Genomic DNA, 27,301 nt, shown 5'->3' with positions numbered 1-27,301 from the left:
TTCTATGACAAACTTTAATGACTCATTATACGCAGCATGAGTGAAGGGGCCTGGGAGTTAGTTACCCACAAGCCCACCATTCGGATGGCCTAGCAGCACCGCCACTCTGCCTCCTAGAGGCAGGTGGGGAACAGAAAGCCAGCCAGGAGAACATGTCCCGGTATGCTGGGCAGAGCTCACATGTGTTAGTGCCCAGTGTCACAACGATGGTGTGATGTTTACACAGGAGAGATGATACACCCGAGCAGCCACAAGGGTGCGAGCTGACCAGGGCAGCCACGCTATCTGCATGACAGCACACATGAGAAATGCCAGTGAACTGTGGGAGGGTCACATGGTGCTGGGCAGAGCAGGCTGAGGACCCCAGAGACCTTGTGCACCCAGGTGGAGGGGCAGAACTGGAGCTCCATGGGGATAAGAGTGTGCAAAGTTGAACAGCGGTGTGAGAACTCTATTCCAGGGTGAGTGTGTAAGGAGAGGGCCCAGACGCACACGTAAGAACCACAAACAGAAACATGGGGGCATGGGAGCTAGTGAGGAAACCCAGAGCAGCAAGTCGGGGACAGGTGCAAGATCTGCCCCGGGGGCTCCCGCAAGTCTGTGCAGAGCCAATGACAGACTCTGGTGAGAGCCCAGAACCGAGGTCCCACATTGGAGTGTCCATGGGGAACAAAGAAGGCCCCAACCAAGGAAGGCCTGACTCCACTATAGACACAGGGTTTTGTCAGCTGGCACCCTCTCCCGCATAGGTGGCAGCCAAGGCATAAACAGAGTGTCCAGGCATCTGATGGAGGAAGCCAGACATCTGATGGAGGAAGCCAGGCAGCTGATGGAGGAGGCCAGGCATCTGATGGAGGAGGCCAGGCATTTGATGGAGGAGGCCAGGCATCTGATGGAGGAGGCCAGACATCTGATGGAGGAGGCCAGGCATTTGATGGAGGAGGCCAGGCATCTGATGGAGGAGGCCAGGCATCTGATGGAGGAAGCCAGGCATCTGATGGAGGAGGCCAAGCATCTGATGGAGGAGGTCTGGATAGTGGCTGGAAAAGGACTAGGTACAGGAGGGGTCCTCAGGCCTCACTGCTGCTGCCACTGCCTCCTCGGCTGCTGCCTCGCTCCACCCACACAAGGCGAGCCTGTTCCTGCAAGATACGGCCACGCACCACCTTGGCCAGCTCTTCTGCATGGCCCCATGCATGGGCAGGCACTTGCACCCAGGAACACGGCAGTCCCCAGAGCCACTGTTCTGAGCTCCGGCACTGACGGAGCAGCTCTGAATCCCGCCAGCCTGGCCGGCCCAGCAGGCCCCTGGAGAAGAGGGAGGTTATCAGAGCAGGCTGCGCACACATACGCACACACACATACATGTGCTATACACATGACACATGCACATGATACACATTATATGTATAGACATACATGACAGACAATACACATAACACACACCAATACATACTGATATACAATACACACATACAACACATGATACAACAAAAGCACGATATACATATGAAACATGATACATATATAATACATACTATGTATTGTATGAGGCATGCCTGATGTGCATAACAGAGACAAGATACACTTACAGTGCATGATATACAAACACATGATTGATACATGCATATCTATGAGACACATGGTATAAATGCCTATGATACATACATACACATGATATACAAAATATGGACCTAACCCTCTCTAAAGATACAAACTCATAATTCATACACACAATACAAACACACAGACAGGCAGCAGATGCAGAGACAGAGGCTTCCCCAGGGGGCGCCCACACATGGCCACCACTCACCTGATCTCACGGACGTTCTTTTCTGTCACCTCCACGTGGATGACTATGGGATAGACCTCACTGTGTACCAACTCCCGCACGCCCCGTGCACCCAGCTCCAAAAGACAGTGCTTCTTCTCGGAGGAACAGACAGACAGCTTACTCCTGGGCCTAACTCCCCCGCTGCCCCCATCCTGTCACCACCTCCCACGGGAAAAGTCCTGCTTCATGAGCAAAGAACCAAAGACTGGAGAACAAGGCTCATGAGTGACCTGGAGGAAGATCAGGTCCCAATTTCCCCACCAGCCACCTCCCTGTGGCTCTAGCCAGCAAGCAGGATAACAGAAGTTCAGAAATGAGGATGCTCAGGTAAGAAATACCAGCCCAAGGCGGGCATAGTGGTGCACCCCTTTAGTCCCAGCACACGGGAGGCAGAGGTAGGTGGATCTCTGTAAGTTTGAGGCCAGCCTGGTCTACAAAGTGAGTCCAGGACAGCCAAGGCTACACAGAGAAACTCTGTCTTGAAAAACAAGAAAAAGAAGGAGGAGGAGGAGGAGGAAGAAGAGGAAGAGGAGGAGGAGGAGGAGGAGGAGGAGGAGGAGGAGGAGGAGGAAGAAGAAGAAGAAGAAGAAGAAGAAGAAGAAGAAGAAGAAGAAGAAGAAGAAGAAGAAGAAGAAGAAGAAGAAGAAAGGAAGAAAGGAAGAAGAAGAAAATACCAGCCCACTCCTCAGGTGATTCCCAAGAGTTATTTTATGGTCCTGACCCAACTACCCCAGGGAGGTGGTGAGAAGCCCATCAGGACACCCAGATGCTGGCTCTGGGTCCCAAATGGCACCTACCTTCCCAACAGATTCCTGGATGGCACGGATCCTGCTGCCCAGCCCAGGAGTGGCAGGCCAGGCCTTTGGGGCTCCGGGAGCCGAGGGTGTGCACTGTTCCTCTCCAGAGAGGCTTTCTGTGGACATGCAGGACTCAGGGCCACAGGCTTGGCTACCCAGTGCCACCAACATGCACACCCCTTACCCCTTACCTCCCAGCCAATCCACTCACCCACCTAGATGGCAGGCTCACCTGCAGAGCACACTTGGAAGTCCAGCCTGGAGCTGGGCAGATCCAGCAGGTTGCGGATGAGCCGAGGAGCCAGGCACTCAGGCAGGAGGACCACGGGCCGCAGGGCAGATACCAATAGTGGTCGCACCAAGCTGTAGGGCTTGAGGCTTCGCTCCAACTCTACAGAGGAGAGGGTACGGAAGAGGCATGGGACACTTAAAGCCAACACCATCTTCTTTTCTTTCTTTCTTTCTCTCTCTCTCTCTCTCTCTCTCTCTCTCTCTCTCTCTCTCTCTCTCTCTCCCCTACCTCCCCCCCCCACCCTCTCTCACTCACAGGCACCCACGCAAGACCAGAAAAGAGCAGGGACTCTTGGCAGAAGGCATCTTTCTGATCCTGTCTCAGCTCTGCCCCCTACAGGCCACTCCCCCACATAGCACTTAGGGAGAGGCTTCCAATGATCTACCAAATCATGTGATTCGCTGCTTTCAATGTACCACTGACTTCCCAACATCCCAGGGCAAAGGCCACAGCCTCCCAGAGGTGAGAATACAGCCTCTGACTGTGCTCCTGCTTTAAGCTGCCTGCCTTGTGAGGGCTTCTGCCTGCAGCTCAAAGCCATGCATCTGCACCTGTCGGCCCAGGTAACTTCCACTAGCCATCCCAAGCTCAAGTCACACCTTCCTAGGTCCCTAGCACATGCTACATGGCTCCTCACTCTAACTACGCTCACTGTCTCACTACTAGAGAGGAAGCCCCTGAGCAAGGGGTTGCTGAGTGTCCTGGACTTCAGACCGTCTCTCCACACCCACTGCCCTCCAAAGCCACCACCCACACCACGTTCCTGTGACTGTACATGAACCACACCTCCTGTCAGTAGGCTCCTCTTCCTCTTTGGAGGCCCCAGTTGAAAGGGCCTCGCTCCCGAAACCTTCCCTAACCTCTACATGAATGGTACCCTCAGAAGTGCCACTTCCTCATCTGGCTCCTCCCCAGCCCCTTCCTCTCCTTGGTGTGGTGCCTGGTGCCGATGTCAACCCTCATACACGCATACACATACCATCACCTGCCAAAGGGCTATCTTCCATCCATCCCACCCTCAGGGAGCCTTGTCCATCCAGACTGTTCCCACTGCCAAGCCAGCGGCCACTCAAAAGGCACACTGGGCACCTGAGCAGTGAGCCGGCTCCCCTGCCCTCAGATTCACCTGAGCAGGGCTCTGCAGGTGGCTGGTCCGCTGAGTCTCCTGCAGTGCCCCCTGCAGGCTTGGGCCTCACCAGCCCCAGGGCTCGCTTCTTCAGCTGGGAACACAAGGAAGGAAGATCCGCTAAGCACAACCCATCCAGCCCAGGGAGTATCCTGCCATTGCTGCTGTCTGTGCTCAACACGTCCACATATAGCTCACCCACCCCCAACCCATCCCCCACCTACCCCTCCCTAGCCTAGCCCAGCCCACCCCCAGGCAATAAACTAGCATCAAAATCTTGAGTAGCCCAAGCCTGACTCCTACAACGCAAGCACAGGGGGCGAGCACTAGGCCCCAGACATGCATGGACTCATAGAAGCTGCTTGCTGTCCAAAAGGCAGGAGAACAACTTCCGGTAGCAGCAGAGACGCAAGCACAGCCACACGGCCGCAAGCTCATGGCAATCTGCCTGGAACACACACTCGCTGGCAACTCTCCAGCAACGGGGTCTCCCAGGGACCTTATCAGGGAACCTCACTTTACCAACTTTACAGTGGTGACCCAGCCCAGGGTCTGAAAAAGAGAATCTTCCTGTTCTCTGGCACATATTCCTGAGCACAAGGCCCATCCCATTCCATTCCATCTCTCAACCATCCTGCCCAGGAAAGCTCACGCTCTGTCTCCTAGGCACGCAGTAGATCCATTAAATCCACACACATTGTAAAGTAGGAACCCTCTTCTCTTTCCTCAAGGATGACAGAATACTCAGCCCGCCCCTCCGCCTGGACACCAGCCTGTTGGTGTGTCTCTGATGCCGCTCCTTTCCTGCCACCCCTGCTTACATTGCTTCGAGGACTTCGGTGCCTGCCGGATGGCAGCCATTTTTCCTGGACTTCTAGGAGCTGCTGAGCTCTGTGGGAAGAAGATGGGTCACACACTTGGAAGAAAAAAAAAGCAAGCCCGAATCTCTTCCCCTCCGACTCAATGTGTCCCAGAAGGCAGTGAGGGAATCCCGGAGAAAGAGAGCTACCCACAGGGCACCACACCCCCCACCCCCAGGCTTCCAGCATCACCTCTGATAATTGGGCACAGTGCCCCGGTCCAGGTCCCGTAAGGTGAGGGGGTCGACTCGTGTACAGAACCATTCCTGCCTCCGCTTGTATGCTGGGTCCACTAGCCGTAGGATCTCTTGGGCTTTCACACAAAGGGCGTGGGGATCCGCCCGCTCGGGGAGGGAGAGGTTGGCTCGGATGTAGAAGGGCTCGGCAGCCGGCCCTTTTGCCCAGGCATCCAGGGCCTCATGGAAGGACTGACAGGCTGGGTTTGGCAGGGTAAGGAGGACACAGGAGGCTAATGAGCCCAGGGATCAGCTTCAAGGGACCCTCTATAGGCCTGGGCTGCAAGGACCTTCTTCAAGTGAGGTACAGGACGAAGTCGGGATTTGCTTGAAGCTCCCTAGTCACTAACAAACAGCGCCAGGAGTCAAAGCCAGCTCTCTGGGCTCCTAATACAATGTTCCTTTCACAAATAGCCATTACTAAATCCAGAAAGAGGACGCATGCACCCACAAAAAAGAGGCCACAGCCCTGCAGGGCACTGGGACATGGGCTTCTACATCCGCTTCTGGGCCCTTCTATTCCTACCCATATCCAAAGCAGAAAGGAGCCCTGACTGGCTGGGTCTCTTGAGTTCTGCAGGTTCTCCCGTAGGCCAGACTCTCACCCTTTGAGTCCAGCAGGAAGGGACGTGTAGAGCCATGGTTCCAGGGCAAGGTCCTCTGCTGAGCCTCAGCTTCCAAGCCGGCCCCCTCCAGGCCACTGCCTTCTGCCCTTGGCTGAGTTAACCCAGGCAGACAGTGAATGATTTTAGGGATGTAGCTCTGTCATCCTGCTCCACCTCCCACTCCACCAAATCAAGATGATATTCACTGCAGGCTGAGGTCAGAGCGACTTCTACTTCAACCAATCGCCACCCTCCTCCCCCACCAAAAGCCCCGCCCACAGATGCTGCCCCCACCACCACACCCCAACCGATGTCCACCCTTGTTAAAGCAGAACTCTTTATCCTGAGATGGGGGTGGGGGGTGGGGAGTGGGGGTGTCTCACCTCTTTCTGTTCTGTCCTGGCTGACCCAGGCCCAGACAGCACCCTTCGTACCACGGCCCCAGACCATCTGTCCCCAAGCACAGGCAGGCTATCTGGACTCTTATCCTGGGGCTCCAGGCCCCCAGGAGGACTCCAGCCAGACACTCGGATGGCCAGAGACCTGAGAAAAAGAAGAGGGAGGCGGGAAGTCAGCACTGTGACGATGAACATGGAGAGCACCGTGATTCTGCCGCCTTCAGTCTCATCCAGGCCAGGCACTCGGAAGTACCCTTGTCCGCACTACCTGCTCCCCTGCCTGGTCACACTGCCGCTGCTTCAAAACTGAAGCCAGACACAGCCTCTTCCACCGCCTGCCCCCCAGCAGCACCTCCTGTGCCAGGTTTTGTCTTTCCTCTTCGGTTCTGCCCATTTCAAAGCCCTTCAGGCCCCCACATCTGTGAAATCCAGCCTGTACCCCCTGGTACAGTGTCTAACTAACACCAAAACCAGTGTCTAGCACACTGAGGAAGAACCACAGCCTGTCTAGCTCACAGGCCCTAGAGGGGGGCTCCCTTAGAATCTGGCCTGGATGGGGATGGGAGCAGAGGGTAGGGAAGATGCCCCTGGGCCACCTCACTGTAGGGAACAAAGGTGCTTTGTGCCAGTGGGCGGGGGCCTCAGGGGTGATGGGAAGGAAGCTTGTGGCACAGAGTACCAGACTGAAAGAAGGTTCGATACTAACAGTGGCAACAAAGGCAGCAAGAAACTCCAGGTGCCGCACGCCCATGCCCAACCCATGGCACACAGGCCACCATGGATAACAATCAGTGGAGCCCAATACACAAGATCTTAAGTTACTTTAAACATTATGAGATTTTTTTTTTTTTTTGTAACTCAGTTGCACAAAATATAAACTATGCAGATAACAACCTCATGTTGAAATGTTGTAGTGTGGACTCGCCTGCACTACACTCTATCTAAAGCATGCCCTGGACTCACAAACTGGCTGCCTGTCCATGAGATGAGGGTGACAACAGCAACCCTCTGGCCCTGTGAGCGGGAGGGTCAAATGAAAGAGGTGAGCAGGCATGCAGCCGTGGAATGCCACCAGGGCCCTGACTAATTCTCTTCTCAGCAGAATAGGATACAAAATGCAATCTTGTGGCGCACACCTTTAATTCCAGCACTCGGGAGGCAGAGGCAGGCATAGCTCTGTGAGTTCGAGGCCAGCCTGGTCTACAAAGTGAGTCCAGGAGAGCGAAGGCTACACAGTGAAACCCTGTCTCAAAACACAAAAACAAAACAACAAAAAAAAAAAAACCCAACATCAACAACAACAAAAATGCAATCATGATTCCTCTCCAGTAAACTGGACCACACTCCATCTCTTAATTAAGCTCTCAGGTACCCCAGGCTGGCTCTCTATGTAGCTGAGGATGACCTTGAACTTCTGATGCCTCTGCCTCCCAAGTGCTGGGATTACAAGTGTATATCAGCATGCCAGGTTCACATAGTACTGGGCTCTGTGCACTGTAAGCAAGTATTCTTGTCAACTGAGCCACATCCCCAAGCCTGGACCTTTGTCTCAGGAGCCTTTGGTTTCAAGATCTTCCAGGTTTTTCTTACCTAGATGTGAGGTCAGAAAAGCGGAGAGAGCAGAGTGGCATAGAGGGAAACAGCATCGTGGCCTGACTAACCACTGAGGCCGTGTCCCACCCCTCAGGCCCGGCTCATCCCAACCCATCCAGATGTGAGTGGAAATGTGGCATGCTTTCGGCACGATGCCCTCAAGGGAGGTGCTCGAGACCCTCTGGCCAGGCCGGAGAGATTGCTCAGCAGGTAAATGCCTCAAGCCTGGTGGTCAGAGTTACACATGATCGAAACGGAGAGCCAAATCCCACACGTTGTCCTCTGACCTTCACACTTACTCTATGGCGCACACGCCACACACTCACACCCATACCCACATTAAAGAAACAAAATATAATTGAAAAAAATAAAATCCACTCTGGCAATTTCCTGTTGTCATGTAGAACTGAGGACAATCCCATTGGTCCAGGTGCCCCAACTGTTGCAAACCCACAGACCATGGCTGTCATCCCTAAGTACCCAGACAGCTGCTCTCAGTTTCCTCCCACACTTCTGCTGACCCCACAACCTAAGGACTCAGCTCTGGCACACCTCCTCTGGAATATTGAGGACAACCACCCCTCCCAGGGTCCTCAAAAAACACCGTGACTTCCCTGAGCCACACAAGCACGCAGCCTGCCCTAAGCACTTGTCAGTGTCTGGGACCAGCCTGGGGCTGGGTGCCAATAGTGTGCAGAGATCCCCTCGTTTGGGACCTCGGCAGATTCAGAGGAGCGGGGAGCGTAGGGCACACTAGCTGATCCTGACCCTGTGTGAGACTAGGGCACTGGGGCCTGGGAAGGACAGGGGCTCTCCAACTCTGAGAGGGGATCCCAGCCCCTCCTCTGCTATGTCAGAGAACCTGCCACTTCTGCCAGCAGTGAGTGATGATGGCTCTGTGTCCTGGGAGCATCCTTGTCCCAGGGCACTGTGGGATGGTCTCCAGGGTGTACAGGGTCTGGTTTGTATCAGCCAGGGACTGGCTGCACAGACTAGGAGCATTAATGCTTCTGGTGACGATGCTACCATGTTGGTGATATGGGAAACTGAGGTACAAAGGAGTTATCATGCCGGGTGTAGTGGCAGCACATGTCTTTAATCCCAGAACTTGGGAGGCAGAGGCAGGTGGATCGCTGTGAGTACAAGGCCAGCCTGGTCTACAAAGTGAGTTCAGGACAGCCAAGGCTACACAGAGAAACCCTGTCTCGGGGGAAAAAAATAGGAGAAGAAGAAGTAGCTATCGTTTGCCAAGGGTGGCACAACCAGTGTGTAGGAGATCTGGACAAAGACTGTTAGAACTTTCTCTATATATGGTCAGAAGATTCTAGACTCTCTAAGACCATGTAAGGGTCCTGTAAGACAGGTGCAGGTCCCTGCTGATTTTCTAACTCTCTCTGGACCCAGTGCTTCACATCATTCTTAGCCTCCCTCATCACCTCCCCGACACAGTAATATGTCCAGTCATCTTCTAGCTCTCAGCCCTGTCCCCTAACACACACACACACACACACACACACACACACACACACACACACACACACACACCATCATGCAGGGAATTAAGATCAACAGTCATACAGGAAGTCACTAACCTCAACTCCAGCCTCCACACCTGTACACACACGCCGGCACACCTGCACACACCTGCTGGCACATCTGCACACACATACCAGCACACTTGCAGACATGGGCCAGCACACCTGTGCATGCATACACTCCCATGGTCTACTCCATTGACCATGTTTGCTTGCACACACACACACACACACACACACACACACACACACCCACCTAGATGGGTTCTGTACAGCCACTGTAGTAGCTAGAATACCCAAGAATGAGCCAGGTACTGCTTAATTCAGAAACCCTGAAGAAAAAGAAAAATAAAAAAGATCCCAGAGACAGACACTGTCATAGATCCGCATCACATAGCAGGAGACTGAGGCACTGGGAAATACACTGGCCTTCCCAAGCCCCCAGGGTAACAGTGAACAGTAAGATTTGAACTTAAGACACTGGATACTCCTATCTTGCCAGGGTCACCCTGACCTGCAGTTAAGTGAGGGCCTGTCCCCCTTTCTCCCTCAGCCACCAGAGCCCAGCCTGGTCTGTATTCTCCCGCCAATGCCCTCTTCCCCAGAACAGCAGCAGAAGTGGCCCTGGTGATCACAGCCCCAGAGCTGGGCCAGGCCTTCATTCCCAGTACTGCATCCTGGCGCCCCCTGGAAGGAAGCCAGCAGGCTGCTGCAAGCCAGGCTGGAGGAAGGGCCACGGCAGGCAGGAAGGGAGGCACCTCCGCCCCTTCCCCCTTCAGCACGTCCTGCACAGGCAGAGACAATGTCACCCTGGGCCCACTGCCGACATTGGGATTGCAACAGGAGCAGAGGGTGGAGGGAGGGTGGGTGGGTGGGTGGGTGGGGTGCTGGAGGCCTGGCCACGCTGCCTCTAGGAAGTCCTGCTCTGGTTGACATGACAATGCCCTACCCCAACCCCATCACACAGTGGCTAGCATTCCTAAGTGTGGCCTGGCCCCTGAAGACGGTCCTGGTACCTTTCAGCTGGGTGCCTTAAGCAAATTCATTAGTGTTTTGTAATTTATGAAACAGGGACAGTGAACACAACGCCTGGTCCCAGGAGTGAACCAGCTAGCGACTGCCCTGGCATAGAACTGCAGCATCCTCCTCCCAGTCATCTAATTTGCACAAGCCAAAATCTGCATGTCCTCGCCCGAGTCACAGAGCCCACTGGGACTCATATGACCTCAACTGTCATGTTCCATCTCTCCTTCTTCCCTCCTCACTGACTCCAGGCCATTTCCCGGCCAACCTTTCCTTTCTAAAGCAGCTCAGAGTTCAAAGGTCATGTGGAGGCAGCGGGGCAGGGAGGCTATCTTTCTCACCCACCCCACCACCACCACCTACAACCCCACCCCCGTGAACTGAGTGGGTCATTTTCAGGGCATCCTGCTCTAATTTTTGTAACTTCTGTTTGGGGTTTGTGGCCACAACGGCTACAGGGGCTCCTGCGGTGGCCCTTGCCATAGTCAGTAGCTCAGATCCTGCCCACAAAGAGCTCGGAGCAGAGAAGACTAGCTGAAAGGAAGCTGGAACGAGGGCAGCAGAAGCAGCTAATACTGGGCCTGGTAGAGCTGGACGCTTTGTTCACCCGAGCCAGAAATTTCTAGACACCCACGTGAAGAAAAAAAAAGTCACTGTTGCCTTTAGCCTAGGAGGAAACTGAGGCCCCAGGAGCTGGGAGCAGCCGGAGCTCACATAGCACAGACAATGGTAACAGGGTTTGAATCCAGGGGCTGGCACTGTCTGAAGACCTTAAAGTTCACAGATGCCTGGAACAGATGTGTGGCCCGCCGCCTCCCGGCTGAGTCCTCAACCCTACACAGCTGCAGGTGACACCCAAACCCTACCCCACCATCCTGGAGAACTGCATACCTATTGAGGAGGTCCAGGCCACAGCCCCGGGCCAGGAGGCCTTCCGGCTTTCCCAAAGGCCACACGCTGTCAGATGAGGATGATGAAGAAAGGCCAGGGGACCAGGGCTTAAGGGTCACGCTCCCTGGAGAGGAAGAGGAGGTCAGGAGTTTAGAAAACAGGGACAGCGACAGCTGAAGGCGATGAAAGGGGGTTTGGCAGGCTAGTGGCCCCAGGAGCACAGAGCTGGGCCAGGGCCACGGGGTGAGGCTCCAGTTTCCTAAAGGAGGAAGAGGTGGGCAGGAACTGAGGGGCCCCACGTGGCACACCCAAGAGCAGGTGTGAAAGCAAGACCCTGTTTCTCATGAGCTTCCCATGCAGCCTTCCAGATTGCTCAGGGGCACGGACAAGCCACAGGGAAGGGAAGACAGGCCAGAAGAGCAGACAGCACAGCCAGGCGTGGTGACGCACACCTCTAAATCCCAGAACTTGGGAGGCAGAGGCAGGTGGATCAATGTGAGTTCGAGGCCAGCCTGAGTCTAGGACAGCCAGGGCTACACAGAGAAACCCTGTCTCAAACATCCCCGCCCCCACCCGGCCACAAAAAAAAAAAAAAAAAAAAAAAGAGCAGACAGCACACAGGATCTAGGTCAGATGCAAGAAGATCCCCGAAGTGGGCCTCCCCCAGAGCCCTGGCAATTACCTGTGATATCCGACATGCTGCTAAAAGACCTAAATGGGGAGGAGACAGGGGTAGCCGATGAGACCTGTGACCCTTTGCCCCACCTCCTGCCTCAATCCTCCAGCAAACAATGACCAGGACCCAGGCCCAGGACACCCAAGACACCCAGCCCTCTAAAGCCACAAGGCAAGGAGTTAAGTGCTTTGATCCACAACTAGCTTGTCCTTCGATGCCACCTGCCCTGATCTCTCACTCCTTGGCTCCTTCTTGTACTTTCGGAGCTAGACCACCCTCCTCACCCCTGTAAGAGCACATCACTTCACAGCAAGCCTGTGGGCACCACAGCTTCCCCCAGCCCAGCCTCCCATCAGGAGGCCACTCAGAGGGGAAAGGCAATAATGGGAAGGACCAGGAGACAGGAAATCCCACATCCTGCTCTGGCCATTACGGATGTGGCTGGGTTTCTGACCTGCCTGCTGTGGCTGACAGAACCTGGGGCCTGGCTTTCTTGCCTTGGGTACCCTGCCCCTGGAAACTTTCTCTGTATCCCCAACCTGAAACAAACCAGGCTTCTGGGGGTTGAGAATTTGAGATCTCAAGCTGCCTCCCATGACTTTCCCACCCGAGTGCTGGACTCCAACTGCGCCCACTCTGCCCTTTGGCCTTAGCCTGACCCGACTTGGTTCCTCTTTGGACCTCACTATTTCTAGGGCTCTGACAGCTTCAGGGCAGCCAGGCGAGGGGACTACTGGTCCTGCCTGATTCTGGCAGCTAACTGGGGACCCTCACTGAGGAACTCCTGCTGCTGCCCACCCCCACCAGCAGGTTACCTCTTAGGGGGCTCTGGGTCCTCCTCACGCTGCCGGCGGAGAATGGAGCCGGCACTGGGCGGAAAGGGCAGGATGGAGAGCCGGTTAATCTCCTTCTCGCTGTCTGTGGCTTCCTCCTGTAACCCCCAGGATAAGGCACTGTCACACCAAACTCACCCACCCCAGCCCTCAGCTCACAGACAGGACCTGAGGCCCAGAAAAAAGGAAAGGTACACAAGCCCACAGTTGTACAAGGGCTCCCCACACCTGCGGGCCCTGGGAGACGCTCAGCCAGTGAAGTGCCTGCTGAGCAAGTATGAGAACCTGAGCTGGATCCCCAGCTCCCACACAAAAAAGCCTGGCATGGTGGTACGCATTGTAATCCCAGTGAGAAGTGACGGGGAGGCAGGGACAGGAGCATCCCTGTGGGTTGCTCGCCAGTCAGCATGGCCTACCCAAGAGCTTCAGATCCCAGCGAGAGATTCTGTCTCAAAAAGAGACGAAGTAAGGGCCGAAGAGATTGCCTCACTAAGAGCTTGTATTGCTCTCAGAGGACACAAGTTCCACTCCTAGCCCGACATCAGGCACTCACAACTACCTCTAATTCTAGCTCCAAGAGGACCAGACATCTCTGGCTTCTGAGGGTACCCACGCTCATGTGCACACACCCGCACATACCCACACACAGATGAGCACACATATGTATAATTAAAAATAAAATTAATAGCTGAGCATGATAGCACACTCCTGTAATCCCAGCACTCAGGGAGGCAGAGGCAGGTGGATCTCTGTGAGTTCGAGGCCAGCCTGGTCTACAAAGTGAGTCCAGGACAGCCAAGGCTACAGAGAGAAACCCTACCTGAAAAAAATTTTAAAAAAATAATAATTCAAAGAAGAAAAAAAAACAACTAGGTGGACCGATCCTGAAGAATGATGCCTAAGGCTGACCTCTGGTCTCCACATGCATACACACGTGTACCAGCACACATATGAACATGCAGAAACACCTGCACATACAAACACACATGGCTGGGGAGGGGCGTGATTCTCAACCTCCCTGGGCCTCACTGAGCTCGTCTGTGACATGCAATGGCTGACAAAATGAACACAAGACACGCTGGCAACACAGGAAAGTCCCAGGGTTCCCTGTGTTTGGTGTAGGTGATGTCTTACCGAGGTGTGGGGCTCAGATCCCACAGCTTCTCCTGTAGCTTCCGGGCCTCCCAGTGGGGAAGGAAACTCGCTGAGGCTCCAGGTGCTGCTGAGGTTGGAGCACAGGGAATGGGAGGAGGCACAGGCCTGCCAGAGGATGAGGAGAGGGAGGAAGGGTGAGCAGGCTCAACCCAGGCTGGCCACAGTCAGTACTGCACACCTGCCATGTGCCAGGCAGAGGGTGCCAGAGCCCATGCCTCAGAGGGGCACAGACTACAAGCCAGCAGAGGAACAAAATCACCCCAAAGGTGAGGGCAGCAGAAAGAATGTGTTCTGGGCACAGAGCACAACCGAGGCCTCACCCTGCCTGGCACTTCAGTGCTTTCCAGGCAAAGTGGGATTTGAACTGTAGACTCCAGGGTATTAAGTAGGTACAGTTGGGAAGGAAGATCTAGGCAGATGCACATACAAAGGTCCTGAGGCCGGACCACAACAGAGTCTAGGATTTGCAATACTGAGGCCCACAGAACCAGGCTAAGTGGGTGGAGAGGCCCTACTGGGCCCGGGTGGGGCAGATTTGGTCTGTCTTTACCTCAGAGCAAAAGCCAACGAGGTTCTGACACATAAGTGGTCACACACTCATGCTTCTTCCTCCTACTCCTCCAGGCCCACAAGTTCATCACAAGTGATGAAAAACAGGGAACAGCAGAGCTCCGGGCAGAGCCCAAGGACCACTGGTCTGATTTACCAGGGCTCCAGGCTCTGCGCCAGTACCGCCCGAATGTGTGACCTCCAGCAGACCCCCGACCCCCTCTGGGCTCCCTCACTATGAAAGGACAGGACCAGCTGTTCTCTTGTGGGACTTCGAGGCCTAGACTAGACTAGACTAGCTGCCTCTGAGAGTCCTTGGCAGCCAACCTTGCAGAGTTGTCTACAGTCAGCTCAAACCATCCTGCGTGCCAAAGCAGTCACAGAAACCCAGAGCCCACCCTACAACCTCTCAGCTGCAAGCTATTGTTCATCTCGACCACATTCCCGCCCAGCTGAGGTCCCTCAGTAAGGCCCACATGTTCCCAGCCCTGGCTGAGAGCTCACAGCGGAAGCCCAGCCTTAAACCCAGCATATTTTCTTCCCCCACAAAGCAAGGTTCCCCAAGTCCCCGGCACCCCAGTCCCAGGGTGTTATACTTCTGGCCCCACTCACCTTGAGACAGGAGCCCCCTTGCGTCCTCTGCAGCTGTGCCTCCAGCATGGCCTTGGTCCCCTCCAAGCTGGTGACTGTGGTGAGCAGCTCGTCGCGCTCTGCCTCTAGTCCCCGCACCTGCTTGCGGTACTGATCTTTCTCAATGAGGCTCTGGGAGTACTGCAACTGGATCCGGTCTCGGCTCTGGATTGCCTGGAGAGAGCAGGGTAGCCAGCCTCTGAGGGAGTCGCACTGGCTCAGTGGGCTGGATGGAACAAGGATGGTGCTGTCGCCTGTGGGGTGCTTTATGGGGGCCCTGGGTCTAGCATCAGCTCATTTCATCCATACATAGACAGACTAGGACCGTGTTTCTCAACCTGTGGGGTCGTAACCCCCTTGGCAAACCTCTATCTCCAAAAAAGTATTTGCATTATGATTCATAACAGTAACAAAAATTACAGTTATGAAGTACCAGTGAAAATAACTGTATGGTTGAGAGACTGTATAAAGGGTTGCAATGTTAGGAAGGCTAAGGGCCACTGAACGAAGAGGACTGACCGCTGGCCTCACTTGCAGGTGGAAAAGCAACACCACTAGGGCTACAGGTTGCCCTGGCTAGAAAGGCCAGAGTCCAAGAGCACTATACCCTAAACTTAAGATGCTTTCTAGCTGAGCATGGTGGTGCATGCCTTTAAACCCCAGCACTCAGGAAGCAGAGGCAGCCAGAGCTCTGAGTTCGAGGCCAGCCCAGTCTATAGGACGAGTTCCAGGACAGCCAGAGCTACACAGAGAAACCCTGACACAAAAACAAACAAAAAGACACTTTCAGGAGACTGGCTGTGCACCTAACTTTAATCACAATAATTGGGTCCCTACAGGTACCAGGAGTCCAACCCAGCCTGGTGCAGCCAATGCTCTTTACTCCCGTGAAGATGAAGTCCCTGAGAGCTAGGCCCAGGTCCAGACTTGCCCACACTGCATCTATGGGAGCTAGGATCAAAGGCCTGAGGGCTGGGAGTAGTCTGGTGGCCCCAAAGTACCAGAATCACAATGCCTGGGATAGCACCCCAAAGCTACATTCTAAAGGCCCCCAGGGGATCCAGAAGGCCATTCCAACATGTGTGGTAGGAACACAGCCTCCTGCCCTGCTGACCCCAGTGGACAGGGACATAAAGGAACTGGTCTGAGGTCCTCAGCCACCCTGCAGCCCTCCCAGGAACACAGGCCAAAACCGTTGAGAATTTCTCCTTCAGCAGGTCCCTCCGGCACGCTGAGAACTGGGATGCGGGAGGATGGGATGAAGGCAGGGGAGCTCAGACCTAAATCGGAACTCTGAAGTACTCAAAGAAAAAGGCAGAGCGCCTGATTGCAATCTGAGGACCGCTGTGTGCTTTACCAAGGGTCTGGGCCCTGCTGCAGTGCTGCCTGCCTGCCTGCCTGTGCGGTCACCAGCAAGGCTGACGCTCTCTGGGCCCTGTGCTATGAGAGGATTGGAGCAGAGTCTCTGGGAGACTGAAAGTCATCTTGGACCAGTGGGTAACTGAGGCCCGTGTTTCACAAGCCAGCATACTCGCAGGCTTGCCTGGGTATACGTGAAACGCTTACCCATCTCCCTAGCCTGCCAGCCAGCCTCACCTCAATTCACCAGCACACTTTTTCGTATATTTTTTAAAATTTAATTTTAATTTATGTACGTTGGTGTGAGGGTGTCAGAGATCTTGGAGTTACAGACAGTTGTGAGCTGCCATATGAGTGCTGGGAATTGAACCGGGGTCCTTTTGAAGAGCAGGCAGTGCTCTTAACCACTGAGCCACCTCTCCAGCCCTCACCAGCGCACTTTTAAAGTCTCTCAATCCTGCATCTGTGATGGGATGAGGGGGTGCCATGCAGCAGGCTGCAGCTCACCTGGTCCCGCTCCTTCTCAATCTCCTCCAGCTGGGCCAGCACAGTGGCCATGCGGTGCTTATAGAGGTCACAGTCCTTCAGCAGCGTCCGATGTTTGAGCCGCAGATCCTCCATCTCTTGCAGGTACTGTGGGCAGGGCAGGTGGGCCAGCCTCAGAACACCAAAAAACCCAGGAACTAGTACCCACCTCTCCCAGTAAGATTTCCTCAACCGTTACCTTTGTCCCACTGAGCTCAACTGCCTAAGCCGTAAAAACGGGCTTGATAGCTCCAACAGCACCCTCCGTGCTGACTTTGGTCCTCCCATGGAAACTTCAGGCTGGAGTCCCCTTTCTTTTCTCTACTCCTTCTCAGCACCACAGCCTACAGCTCTGTGAACTACGTTTGTGTGCACTCTATGTGCCCACCTGCTAGAAACACCCTCTCCAGGAGTGGAAGCCTTGGAGTTGAAGACTTATTTTTGTAATTTAATATTAAGGATGTGTATACGTGTGTGTGTGTGTGTGTGTGTGTGTGTGTGTGTGTGTGTGTGTGTGTGTGTTGGGACTCCTTTTATGGAGTCTTGGATGTGTTTATTAACCAATCCGCAATGCCCAAATAGGCCCACTGACAAACAAGGATGAATGAGTGTAGATGAATGAACCGAGTGCCTGCTGAAGACACCAATGGAAGGCTGCTGGGGTACACCGGCAATGCCGGACAGTGTCCCCCTCCTAGACCAGGGCATTTAGCAGAAGCCGGTGGATCGGAATGGGGTGGGGAGACAGGCAGTGGTCCCTACCTTGTCCCGCAGTTCCTCGGCCCACTGTAGCTCGCCCTGCACGGCGTGCAGCTTCTGACACAGCTCCTGTCTGCTGTCCTGCGCCTCCCTCCAGTCATGCTCCAGGATGTCCAATAGGATGCGTTCAGATCCTGCAGACCCTGGCCGGCTCATCTCCTGCAGGGTAAAGTGGGAGGCTACCTCAACCCCTAGCCCCTCCAACCCACCTTGGGCACATGGAGGAAAGGGAGACATATAGCTCTCAACTCTCAAAATTAGCCAAATGTCTATTATCCCAGGCTCGGTACCTGGGCCTCAGTCTCCCTATTTGGAGAGTGGCCGCTACAAAACAGATGCAGCTCAGGGAGGAAGTGGATGAAGGTGTGCTCTGAGCTCGGCCAGGACCGTGGTGGTGAACAAAACCCTAGCCCACTCCCACTTGGTCTGGCCACACACCTAGCACTCTTCCCAAGGCCTACCCCCACACCTCCAACTACAGGATTCAGCCGCTGGGCCCACATCTAATCAAGCACCCCAAACCCCACAAAATAAACAACGTTGTTCCTTCCACAACAGCAAGTCCACACTGCCATTGACTCAAGACAGGTCACCAAGAAAGTCCTAGAGCCACCAAGACAGACCTAGGGGTCCCTCAACTACTTCAGGGTCAGAGACTTTCTTCACAAATTCCAGAAAAACCAGGAGTGGTGACACAGGAGACAGGGACAGCACTCGGGAGACGGGGACGGGAGGACGGAGGAGTTCAAGGCCAGTCTGGGCTATATACTGAGACCCGTCTCAAGAAAACCTAAGTCTACCTACCAAGCACGGTGGCTCACACCTGTAATTCTAGCATTCGGGAGGTAGAGGCAGGAGGATTACCACAGATATGAGGCCAGTCTGTCTACATAACCAGCTCTAGATCAGCCAGGACTAGAGTGAGCCCAGGTCAAAACAAAATGACCACATCAGGAGAAACCAGGGCTGGGGTGTATGTAAGTCAGGGCCCTGGGCTTCATCTCTAACACCTCATTTTAGGAGATATCGGGACCCTTTCTCCAGGAAAATGCCCACATACACTCGGGGGTGCGGTTTTATAGGGTTCAGAGACTTCTGGGGGTTGGCTGCAGATCCCAGACTGAACCCCCAGGAAAAACAGGATGCTAAGGGCCCTCCACTGAGAGTTTCAGGTGAGAAGTGGGCCCCCGCTTGTGTCAGCCTCTGGTGCTGCCGTCCTTGGGCTCTGGTGTCAAAAGAGCAGTGAGCAGCAGAGGCAGGCTTCTGGCTAACCCCCAGCACCAGCACCAGCGTCCTACCTGCTGCAGACCTTCCTGGAGCTCCCCATCCCCAGCACCAGGGTCCTACCTGCTGCAGACCTTCCTGGAGCTCCCCATCCCCCACACCAGGGTCCTACCTGCTGCAGACCTTCCTGGAGCTCCCCATCCCCCACACCAGGGTCCTACCTGCTGCAGACCTTCCTGGAGCTCCCCATCCCCCACACCAGGGTCCTACCTGCTGCAGACCTTCCTGGAGCTCCCCATCCCCCACACCAGGGTCCTACCTGCTGCAGACCTTCCTGGAGCTCCTGCAGTGAAGCCATCAGCCGCTGGTTCTCTGCCCGAAGCTCAGAGAGAAGATCCGCACCATCGGGCTCCTTCTCCTTCTCTTCAGCCCCAGGCAGCAGCGGCCCCCGGGCCCTCCGCAGCAGCACACACTCTTCCTCCAGCCGGCTGGCTTTGAGCTTGAGCTGATCCACCTGAGGCCCAAGACACATGCATCAGCCTGGACGGGACCCATCAGAAGCCACCTCAAGGGGTCCCCAGGTCCCTGGACAGCCCAAGCAGGGGTTCCTATGAAGAGGAGCCAGGCTGGTCAAATATGCAAGTAACAGGGAAGAGAGAAAAGGGCCAAGCCAAGGCTAGCCTCCCAGGGACAGCCACGACAAGGCGCCCTACATATAACGCACAATTTGGCCAATGTCAATATGACAGAGAGGAGGGCTACTAGAGAACAGGCAGGGGCCCAGCTCTGCTGAGCTGAGGGAGGCCTTGAGCATGGCATGCCTCTGGCCACGCCTCTCTGGGGGTTCTTATCTAGACCAAAAGGAGGAGAGAGAAGTGATGAGCCTGACTGCCTCATCCAGCCATTAGCCGAGGACTGCCCTTCCAGCCCAGTAGTAGCTCACAAAGGAACTACGCCCATAATCTCAGCACTCAGGAGGCTGAAGCAGGAGGCCTGGCAAAAATTCACGGCCAGCCTGGGCTACATAGTGAGACCGTGTCTTTAAGCAAATGGAAGAGAAAAGAAAATCCTTATGGAGGTTTTCTCCAGAGGATTGGCTTGCTGGCTCGTGTGCAATACCCCTGTCCCCACCCCCCCACCCCCCACCCCCGATCCAGGTTTAGGCTTCAGTACTTATCTTCCGCCTGTTATCCCACCGCCCTAAACAAGCACCTCATCTCCTCTCAGCCTCAGTTTTATCATCAACCCCAGGGACCTGTCCCCTCCCCCTGCCTCCCAGAGCTCTTAAGAACTGAAGAAGACAATGACAGGACAAAGGCTGTGAGGCAACCACCAGTGAGATACAGCCACTGTGGGCCTTTAAAGTAAGCCCAGAGCCCTGGCCTGTCACCAGCTCAGTGTGGGAAGGCAGAGCCCAGCTCGGGAACTGGGGTAGGGGTGAGGCAGCCGGTGATAGCAACTTGGCCCAAAGTCCGACACGCATGGTCAGTTTGCTGGAGAACCAGTGCTCTTGGCCAGGGATGTTAGCCAAACGCATGTGGGATCTGGGGGTGGCCAGGCTGAGGGAAGAGGAGCAACAGGTGCAGGCCATCAGTGAGGTCACTGTGAGGGAAAGACCACAACAACCTCTGGTGTTCTAAGACTGTCCTGGTCTAAAGAACGAATGCCGGTCCTCCAGCTCCCAGATCAGGGCCCACATACACACACCCGGGTCTGAAGCTGGGTCAGCAGCTCCTCAAATTAACAGTCCACTCCTCCTCTTCCACAAAGACTCAGAAAGTCTTGACACCCCCGCACACACACACACACACACACACACACACCCCGCATTCCTTTCCACTCAACAAAACATGCTTTGTGACCCAGCGGAGAAAGACAGCTGGTTTCAAGGGCAGGTCTGGCCACACCCTTCACAGCAAACCGCAGCTGCACACCCAGGTTCCTGCCTGACCCTCAAGGCCAGCCGGCTTCCCCAGTGTGTGTGCGGTGCGGGCAGAAGACAGGTCCCCAGGCAAGCCCCAGGAAACTGAGATGCCTTTAATCCCAGTGTACAAACTCCCGGGCACAAAATTACAGTGTTCGCTCCTTAAATTTATGTTGCTTAGAAATAACAGCTCATTAACTTTGCACCCTATAAAACACGGTATTAAATCAGCCACCACAGACACCTGTCCACGGTGGGAGGAAACCAAGCTGCTGAGGCTGGCCCCGTTGGCTGTGCTGAGCGCCTCCACCTGCAAGGCTTCTTTAAACTTGAAGACAGGAAAAGCTCCGAGACGTGCAGGTGGATGTGGGGGGTTCCTCTGCTCATCTGATCTCCTCACTCTCTACCCATTAAAGGCAAGAGCAGCCACGGAAGCAGATGCTCCCATCCATGCGCACCACAGGTGGCAAAGAAACCTTCCCCTGCATCTTCTTCAGCTCCCAGGATTCCGGAACCCCAGCAGCCCCCACCCCAAGGACCCAACACACACAGGACATCTCCCAGTCACACGTGCACAGATCCAGCTCACAAAGAGGATGCCAGCACACAGCCTCTGGCAGCCCAGCTGGGACAGTGACCATCAGGCTGCCTTCTCTGAGGTGCAGGGGGACCCCTTCAGGGAAAGCCTGACAAAGCCCCCATGCCACTTTCAGAAAAAAGAGGAATAGCTCTGGGGAAGAAAGAAGACACCGCCACCCCCACCCCCCGCCACCCCCACCCCGTCCCGTCACCCCTCAGCAAGGCAGGCAGCAAAGCCTCTTCAATCTCCAGATGTCAGGAAAGAGCACTAAACAACCTTTCTGTGCCTCAGTTTCCTCCTCTGGCAGTGAAAGCCACAAGAGCAACCAACCCCAATGGGGAAGTGAAAAGTGTGCATAGAGCAAACACTCAGGACGGAGCCTAGAACTCTGGGTGCTTCACAATGTCAAACCGTCCTCATAGTGACTTGTTGCTTTAAGGATGAGGAAACTGAGGCACTGAGGATGAGGCCTGGCCCTATGTTAACACCGCAACTGAGAGCAATCTGAATCTCCACTTAGCACCAAACACGAAGCAGATGTTCACACAAAGAGGATGGCCAATAAACTCTTGACTGCTAACACACTACCAGCACCTCAAGTGGGATGTCAGCAATCTGAGTCCCTCCCTCTCCCCTCAAAACACTGGGCCAGCCAATATGAACAAACCCAGACAACGGTGCTCCAAAGACCCATAAGCTATCCATGACCCCTAGTACCTGTGTCATCACCACCAACACTAAAGCCAGGCTTATCAGGGAGGGCTCCAAATACCAAGGTCAGAATCCACAGTGAGCTCTTTCCTAGAGAGGGGCCTGCTGGGTGCCGCTGGCACAAGACCTCTGACCCACATAGCTTCTTGGTACTTGGGACAACACACAGTGGTCATCAAACGTGGCAGAAACTCCATTTGGAGTCCCAAGGAAAATGAAGGAGAGTGAGAGACCAGTTCCATCCCTCAGGCATTGAGAGACCCTCAGTCCTTGAAAAGCAACCTGGGGATCTGTTGGGAGAGGCATCAGTGGGACAGGAACAAGCAGAAAGGCATCCCAGGAGGAGGCCTGTTTGGGGACCAGGCAGGTGCAGTTCATACGTAGGCTCTGAGACCTTGAACAAGCCTCTTTACCAGTGTGGACCCCTGCATCTGTTCTGGGGAACGGACCTGAACAATGTGCCTGCATTGGTGAGGATGAAATGAGGCCACTCGAGAAACCTGCGCTGGGTAACTGTCATGGCTGAGAGAATGCAGGCTCGGAGCACGGCCTCTGCCAAACGCTCTGCACCTGACATTCCAAGCCCTGACCTCACTGAATCCTTACAGCTCAGAGTTTCATCACTTTGGCACTACTGACATTCAGAGCCTTGTAAATCTGTGGTGGGGCTATCCTTAGCATGGTAGGGCATGTGGCAGCATCCTTGGCCTCTACTTACTAAATGCTAATGTGATAACCAAAACTATTCCCAGAGGGTAGGGGTATGCCTCGGTACAGTACTAGCCTAGCACATACAAAGCCCTGGAGTTCCTAGCACTACATAGACTCCAGGAACTCCAGCATTTGGGAGGTGGGTCAGAAGTTCAAGGCTATCCTCAGTTACATCTCTAGCTTAAGGCCAACTGGGGATACTTCAGACTCCGTCTCAAAAAATAATAATAATAATAATAGTAACAAAATAAAACTATTCCCAGAACGGCCATGTGTAGGCATAATGTTATTCTGCAACACGCATTTTTAGAACTGCCACTAATACAAGGCACAGTGTGGTGCATGCCTTTAATCTAAGCACTTGGGAGGCAAAGTCTAGCAGATCTCTATGAGTTCAAGGCCAGCCTTGCTCTACAAAGCAAGTCCAGGGCAGCAAGGGCTATACAGAGAACCCCTGTCTTGGGGGGAGGGGTGGGAAAGAGCAAACAAACCTGTCACTAACAGCCATGTGCTTTGCGTGGGTGTCTGAGTACAGAACCAGTCATAACGTACAACGTACGTAATACAGTGTGAACACAGAGTGGTCCAGGACTGATGCTCAGTCAAAATCAGGTGAGTGATGACTCTGAAATTTGTACTGATGACCATGTTGCCCCACTGCCCGCCCCCTCTCCCTCTCTCTTTCTCCTCTCTCCCCCATCTCCTCCACCCTACCCCACCATCTCCCCATGGCTTACTGCAAGCTGCAGGTCTCGGCTACGCAGCACAGCTGAGTTCTTCTCCTCGCTGAGTTGAGCCAGGCGCATGGCAATCATGTAGTTCTCATCCTTGAGCCTCAGCAGCTCCAGGCTGCCCGCCTCCCAGTCCTCCCGCAGCCGCTGGCAGCGCTCCTGTGCCGCCTGCAGCTCCCGCAGCCGCTGCTCCAGCCCTGCCCGCTCCTCCTCCAGCGCCCGGCCTCGGGCCTGCAGTTGCTGTTCTCGCTGCAACTGGCTCTTCCGAGCTTCGCGAAGCCTCCGTACCTCAGTCATCAAGAACTGTGTCAGGCCCTCAGGCCCTTCCTCGTCTGCCAGGACAGGGGGAGGAAAAGAATACTCAGGAGGGTCAAATAAAATCCAGGGAGATGCTGGACTTCACAGAAAGATTCTAACCATAAAATCACTGGGGGAAAATTCTGGAAGATATTTTTGCTATTGTTGGATAGGAAAGGTCTTCCCAAACAAGGCATAAAATCCAGGAGTTATGAGAGGATAAAAAGTGAACAAATCTGTATTAAAATAAAGTTTAAAAAAAAAAACCCTCTGGCCAGCTAGCAGTGGTACACACCTTTAAACCCAGAACTGCTAAAGCAGAGGCAGGTGGGTCTCCAAATTCAAGGCCAGCCTAGTCTACAGAGTTCTAGGACAGCCAGGGCTACACAAATAACTCTTATCTCAAAGTTCCAAAACCAAAACACATCTCTGAAAAGTGAAAGAGATAACAATGTTAAAGAACAAGCCAAAAAGAAAAAGAAAGAAAAGACTATAGTGGGACTCAAACCCATAATACATAGAGTTCCTACAAAACAAGTGAAGCAAACTAAATAAAAACATAACAAAAAAAAACTAAACCGGTTTCAATCCACCAGTAGTAACAGTAGCACCAGTTTATTAGCTTCATTCTCTTTTTTTCTTTTCTTTTTTAAATTTTTTTAATCTTTTTTTTGGGGAGGGTTCTAGTTTTTTGAGACAGGGTTTCTCTATGTAGCCTTGGCTGTTCTGGACTCACTCTGTAGACCAAGCTGGCCTCGAACTCACAGCGATCCACCTGCCTCTGCCTCCCGAGTGCTGGGATTAAAGGCGTGCGCCACCACGACCGGCTAGCTTCATTCTTTATACTACACCGTGTATCAACTTAGTTAACTTTCTTGCACTATAAAAAATAAATACCACTGCTCTGCCCATCTTGTTTAACTACTGTTCACTAAATAGTAAACGATGAACTTCATCACTTAAGAAAATACAAACCTGGCTTGGCAGTGGTGGCGCACTCCTTTAATCCCAGCACTTGGGAGGCAGAGGCAGGTGGATCTCTGTGACTTCGAAGCCAGCCTGGTCTACAGAGTGAGTTTTAGGATGGCCAGGGCTACACAGAGAAACCCTGTCTCTAAAAAAATAAAAAAATAAAAAAACAACAACAACAACAACAAAAACATAGAAGATACAAATCTGAAACATGATTTTTACCTAACTGGCAAAAAAAAGTTTCAAAATCATGTTCAGGATCTATAAAGATACAGCAAAGAGGGCCTTCACACTCTGCTTGGTGGGGGGGCACTCTGATCATAAAACACTTAAAAGTCATACATTTTTTTTAGAAACTCCACTCCATAAACTCTGCCCAGCTCAGAGTAGAACTGCACAGGGCTGCCCATAGGAGGAGAAAACGTTACAGAACCGGAAACAACCGAGTTGTCCACCACCAAGGGATTCCACAAACAAGCAATGTCCCAGCATCACTCAGACACACGTCTAATGCTGTCACTTCAAACAAGGGGGAAGCAAGGTCCCAAGTAACTGCTCAGACAAGGAGCCTTGCCAACTGTCCCAGAAAAACCGAAAAAGACGCAAGGTCTAGATGTGTCATCAAAGCCGGCTTGCAGCTCACTACGTAACCTAGGCTGGCCTTAAATTTGGTCCCGCTTCTGCCTCCTGAGTGTTGTTACAGGTGAACACCACACACTAGGCTTGGATGTCTTATTACATCTGTTTTATTTGGGGGTGGGGGGTGGAAAGCTTGTATGTGAACGACAAGGCACAACTTTCAGTAGTTGGTTCTGGCCTTCTACTGTGTGGGTCGTGGGGGGATTGAACTCGGGTGATCAGGCTAGCCACGGAGCCATCTCCCTGACTCTTGCTTGTTTACATGAGACACTTGAAACTGCGAAACTGCGAGAGCAGCCATACCATTCGAAAAGATTCTTCAGGAGAAAGAGTGAGGCTAAGCACGTGGACTCTGAACTCTGGACCCAGCCTCCACCTGCGGTGGGGCTCTGGTTAAACTTCTGTGGTCTGTGCCTCGGTTTATCTGTCCAACAGGTATAATGAGAGACGGTCTCTGGTGCGGCTAGCGTAAGAAACCTCTGCCCTGGCAGTGAGGCCGGGGCACCCACTGAGATTGCTCACCCAGGATCATGGAGCAGCGTTGGGCGGGCTCCTGGCCGGTGAGCAGTGTGAAGTGTTCTGGGTAGTAGAATTCCAGCGCTTCCAGGAAGGCCTCGAAGCCCCTCTTGCCTCGGCAACGCAAAATATCTATGAGTCGCCCTGAGGGTAAAGGTTGCAGCAGGGGTCAGACTGAGGGCTTCCCCAGTGCCCCTGCTCTCCACCCCCACTGTGCTCCAGGGCGCACGTTCCCCAGATTTTTGGGCTGTGACACACACAGGGGCCTGTCCCAACACATCAGTGAGCAAAGCTCAGTCTGTCCTGGCTAGGAACACCAGACCCTTCCCACAGCACCTGCACTGCAGCAGGTCCACAGCACCCCATATACATACGTACACACACACCTGTGCCTTAGCCCAAGCAAAATACTCTCATTGGTTTAAGTCCCCTGCCTTAAAAACCGGTTCTCTAAGGGGTTCGCTGCCACACAAATGGGACAGGGAGAACCAGAGAGGTCAAAGATCGCAGGAAAGATCCCACAGGGCTCGCCATAGGCACCAGCAACCACATCCAGCTGTCTGCTCCAGAGTGGGCCCAGCAAGAACCCTGGCCATAGCGACTGCGGGCTCACCGGTGCGGTTAGCTCGGCACGGGAAACGGTAGGTGCTGAGCACCTCCTCTTCGTCCTGTTCGTCTAGGACACGGCACTGGCGCAGATACGGCGTGAGCTTGGCCGGGTTCAGGGCGCGCGTCAGCCGGTGGCGGACGCCCTCGATCCGCTCCCACAGGGCATCCTCTTCGGCCTCCGACCCCGAACCGGCCGCAGCCTCCTCGTCGGCCTCGCTGGCGTCCGCCCGGCCCTGCATGGCCCCGTCCTCGGAGTCTGCAGGCGACAGGCACGGTGGGCACGGAGCCGCGGCCATCGCACCTGGGCGTCGCCCGCGGGTCCCGGCGCTATCAAGCTCGATCCTCCCGTGTCTCCAGGCTGTTCTGTCTGCACCTTCCCAGATCTCCGCGCGATCCCGCCCAAGTCATCCCGGGTCCCAAGCTGCCTCAGAAACGTGCTTTCGGGTTCCCACAGTGCCCTTCCCGTGTCCGTGTCCCTCTGTATCCACGCTCCGTCCGGCCCTTGTCCTTCAGACCGCACTTACCACGGGCGCTGCAACTGCCCTGGGCTCCCTGCTCCGTGCTCTGCCGACGGCTTCGGCGGCGGGACGGGGCGGTGCCCTCGAGGTCATTGGCTCCGCCTCCAGCCCCGCGGCTGCCCCGGCCTCCCCACATCGCCGGCGCCCCGCCGCGCTCCGGGCCGTCCTCCCGGCGGCTCTCCCGGGCCGGCCG

The 27,301-nt window shown here is 54.3% G+C and overlaps 1 protein-coding gene across 2 annotated transcripts; it reads right to left on the bottom strand.

The window, feature by feature from the left end:
* On the bottom strand, nt 1-27,301 carry CARD10 (caspase recruitment domain family member 10). Of its 2 annotated transcripts, none has more exons than XM_084802967.1 (21): nt 27,115-27,301; nt 26,595-26,846; nt 25,988-26,125; nt 23,564-23,889; nt 19,220-19,414; nt 17,680-17,835; nt 16,900-17,025; nt 15,016-15,207; nt 13,834-13,959; nt 12,682-12,797; nt 11,873-11,901; nt 11,191-11,314; nt 6,134-6,293; nt 5,751-5,862; nt 5,102-5,345; nt 4,871-4,940; nt 4,050-4,143; nt 2,864-3,022; nt 2,632-2,747; nt 1,814-1,929; nt 1-1,308 (listed from the first exon to the last, which is right to left on the bottom strand). In XM_084802967.1, the coding sequence occupies exons 1-21, from the start codon at nt 27,242-27,244 to the stop codon at nt 1,071-1,073; spliced, it is 3,219 nt and encodes a 1,072-aa protein (XP_084659093.1). In that variant the 5' UTR covers nt 27,245-27,301; the 3' UTR covers nt 1-1,070. The 2 variants fall into 2 exon arrangements, with proteins under 2 accessions (XP_084659093.1, XP_084659094.1); XM_084802968.1 differs by having other exon boundaries at nt 1,814-1,926; nt 27,115-27,300.

This window comes from Acomys minous (assembly GCF_964271855.1).
Source record: "Acomys minous genome assembly, chromosome: 12".
In the NCBI taxonomy this organism is placed as follows: domain Eukaryota; kingdom Metazoa; phylum Chordata; class Mammalia; order Rodentia; family Muridae; genus Acomys; species Acomys minous.
This window is presented reverse-complemented; position numbering and strand designations above follow the sequence as displayed.

Coding starts and splice junctions, on each gene's coding strand:
- CARD10 (XM_084802967.1), bottom strand. CDS start 27,244: ATGTGGGGAGGCCGGGGCAGCCGCGGGGCTGGAGGCGGAGCCAATGAC. Junction 13,960..15,015: donor AAGGGGGCTCCTGTCTCAAG/GTGAGTGGGGCC, acceptor ATCCTCTGGCAG/GCCTGTGCCTCCTCCCATTC. Junction 11,902..12,681: donor GACCCAGAGCCCCCTAAGAG/GTAACCTGCTGG, acceptor CTCCCCATTTAG/GTCTTTTAGCAGCATGTCGG.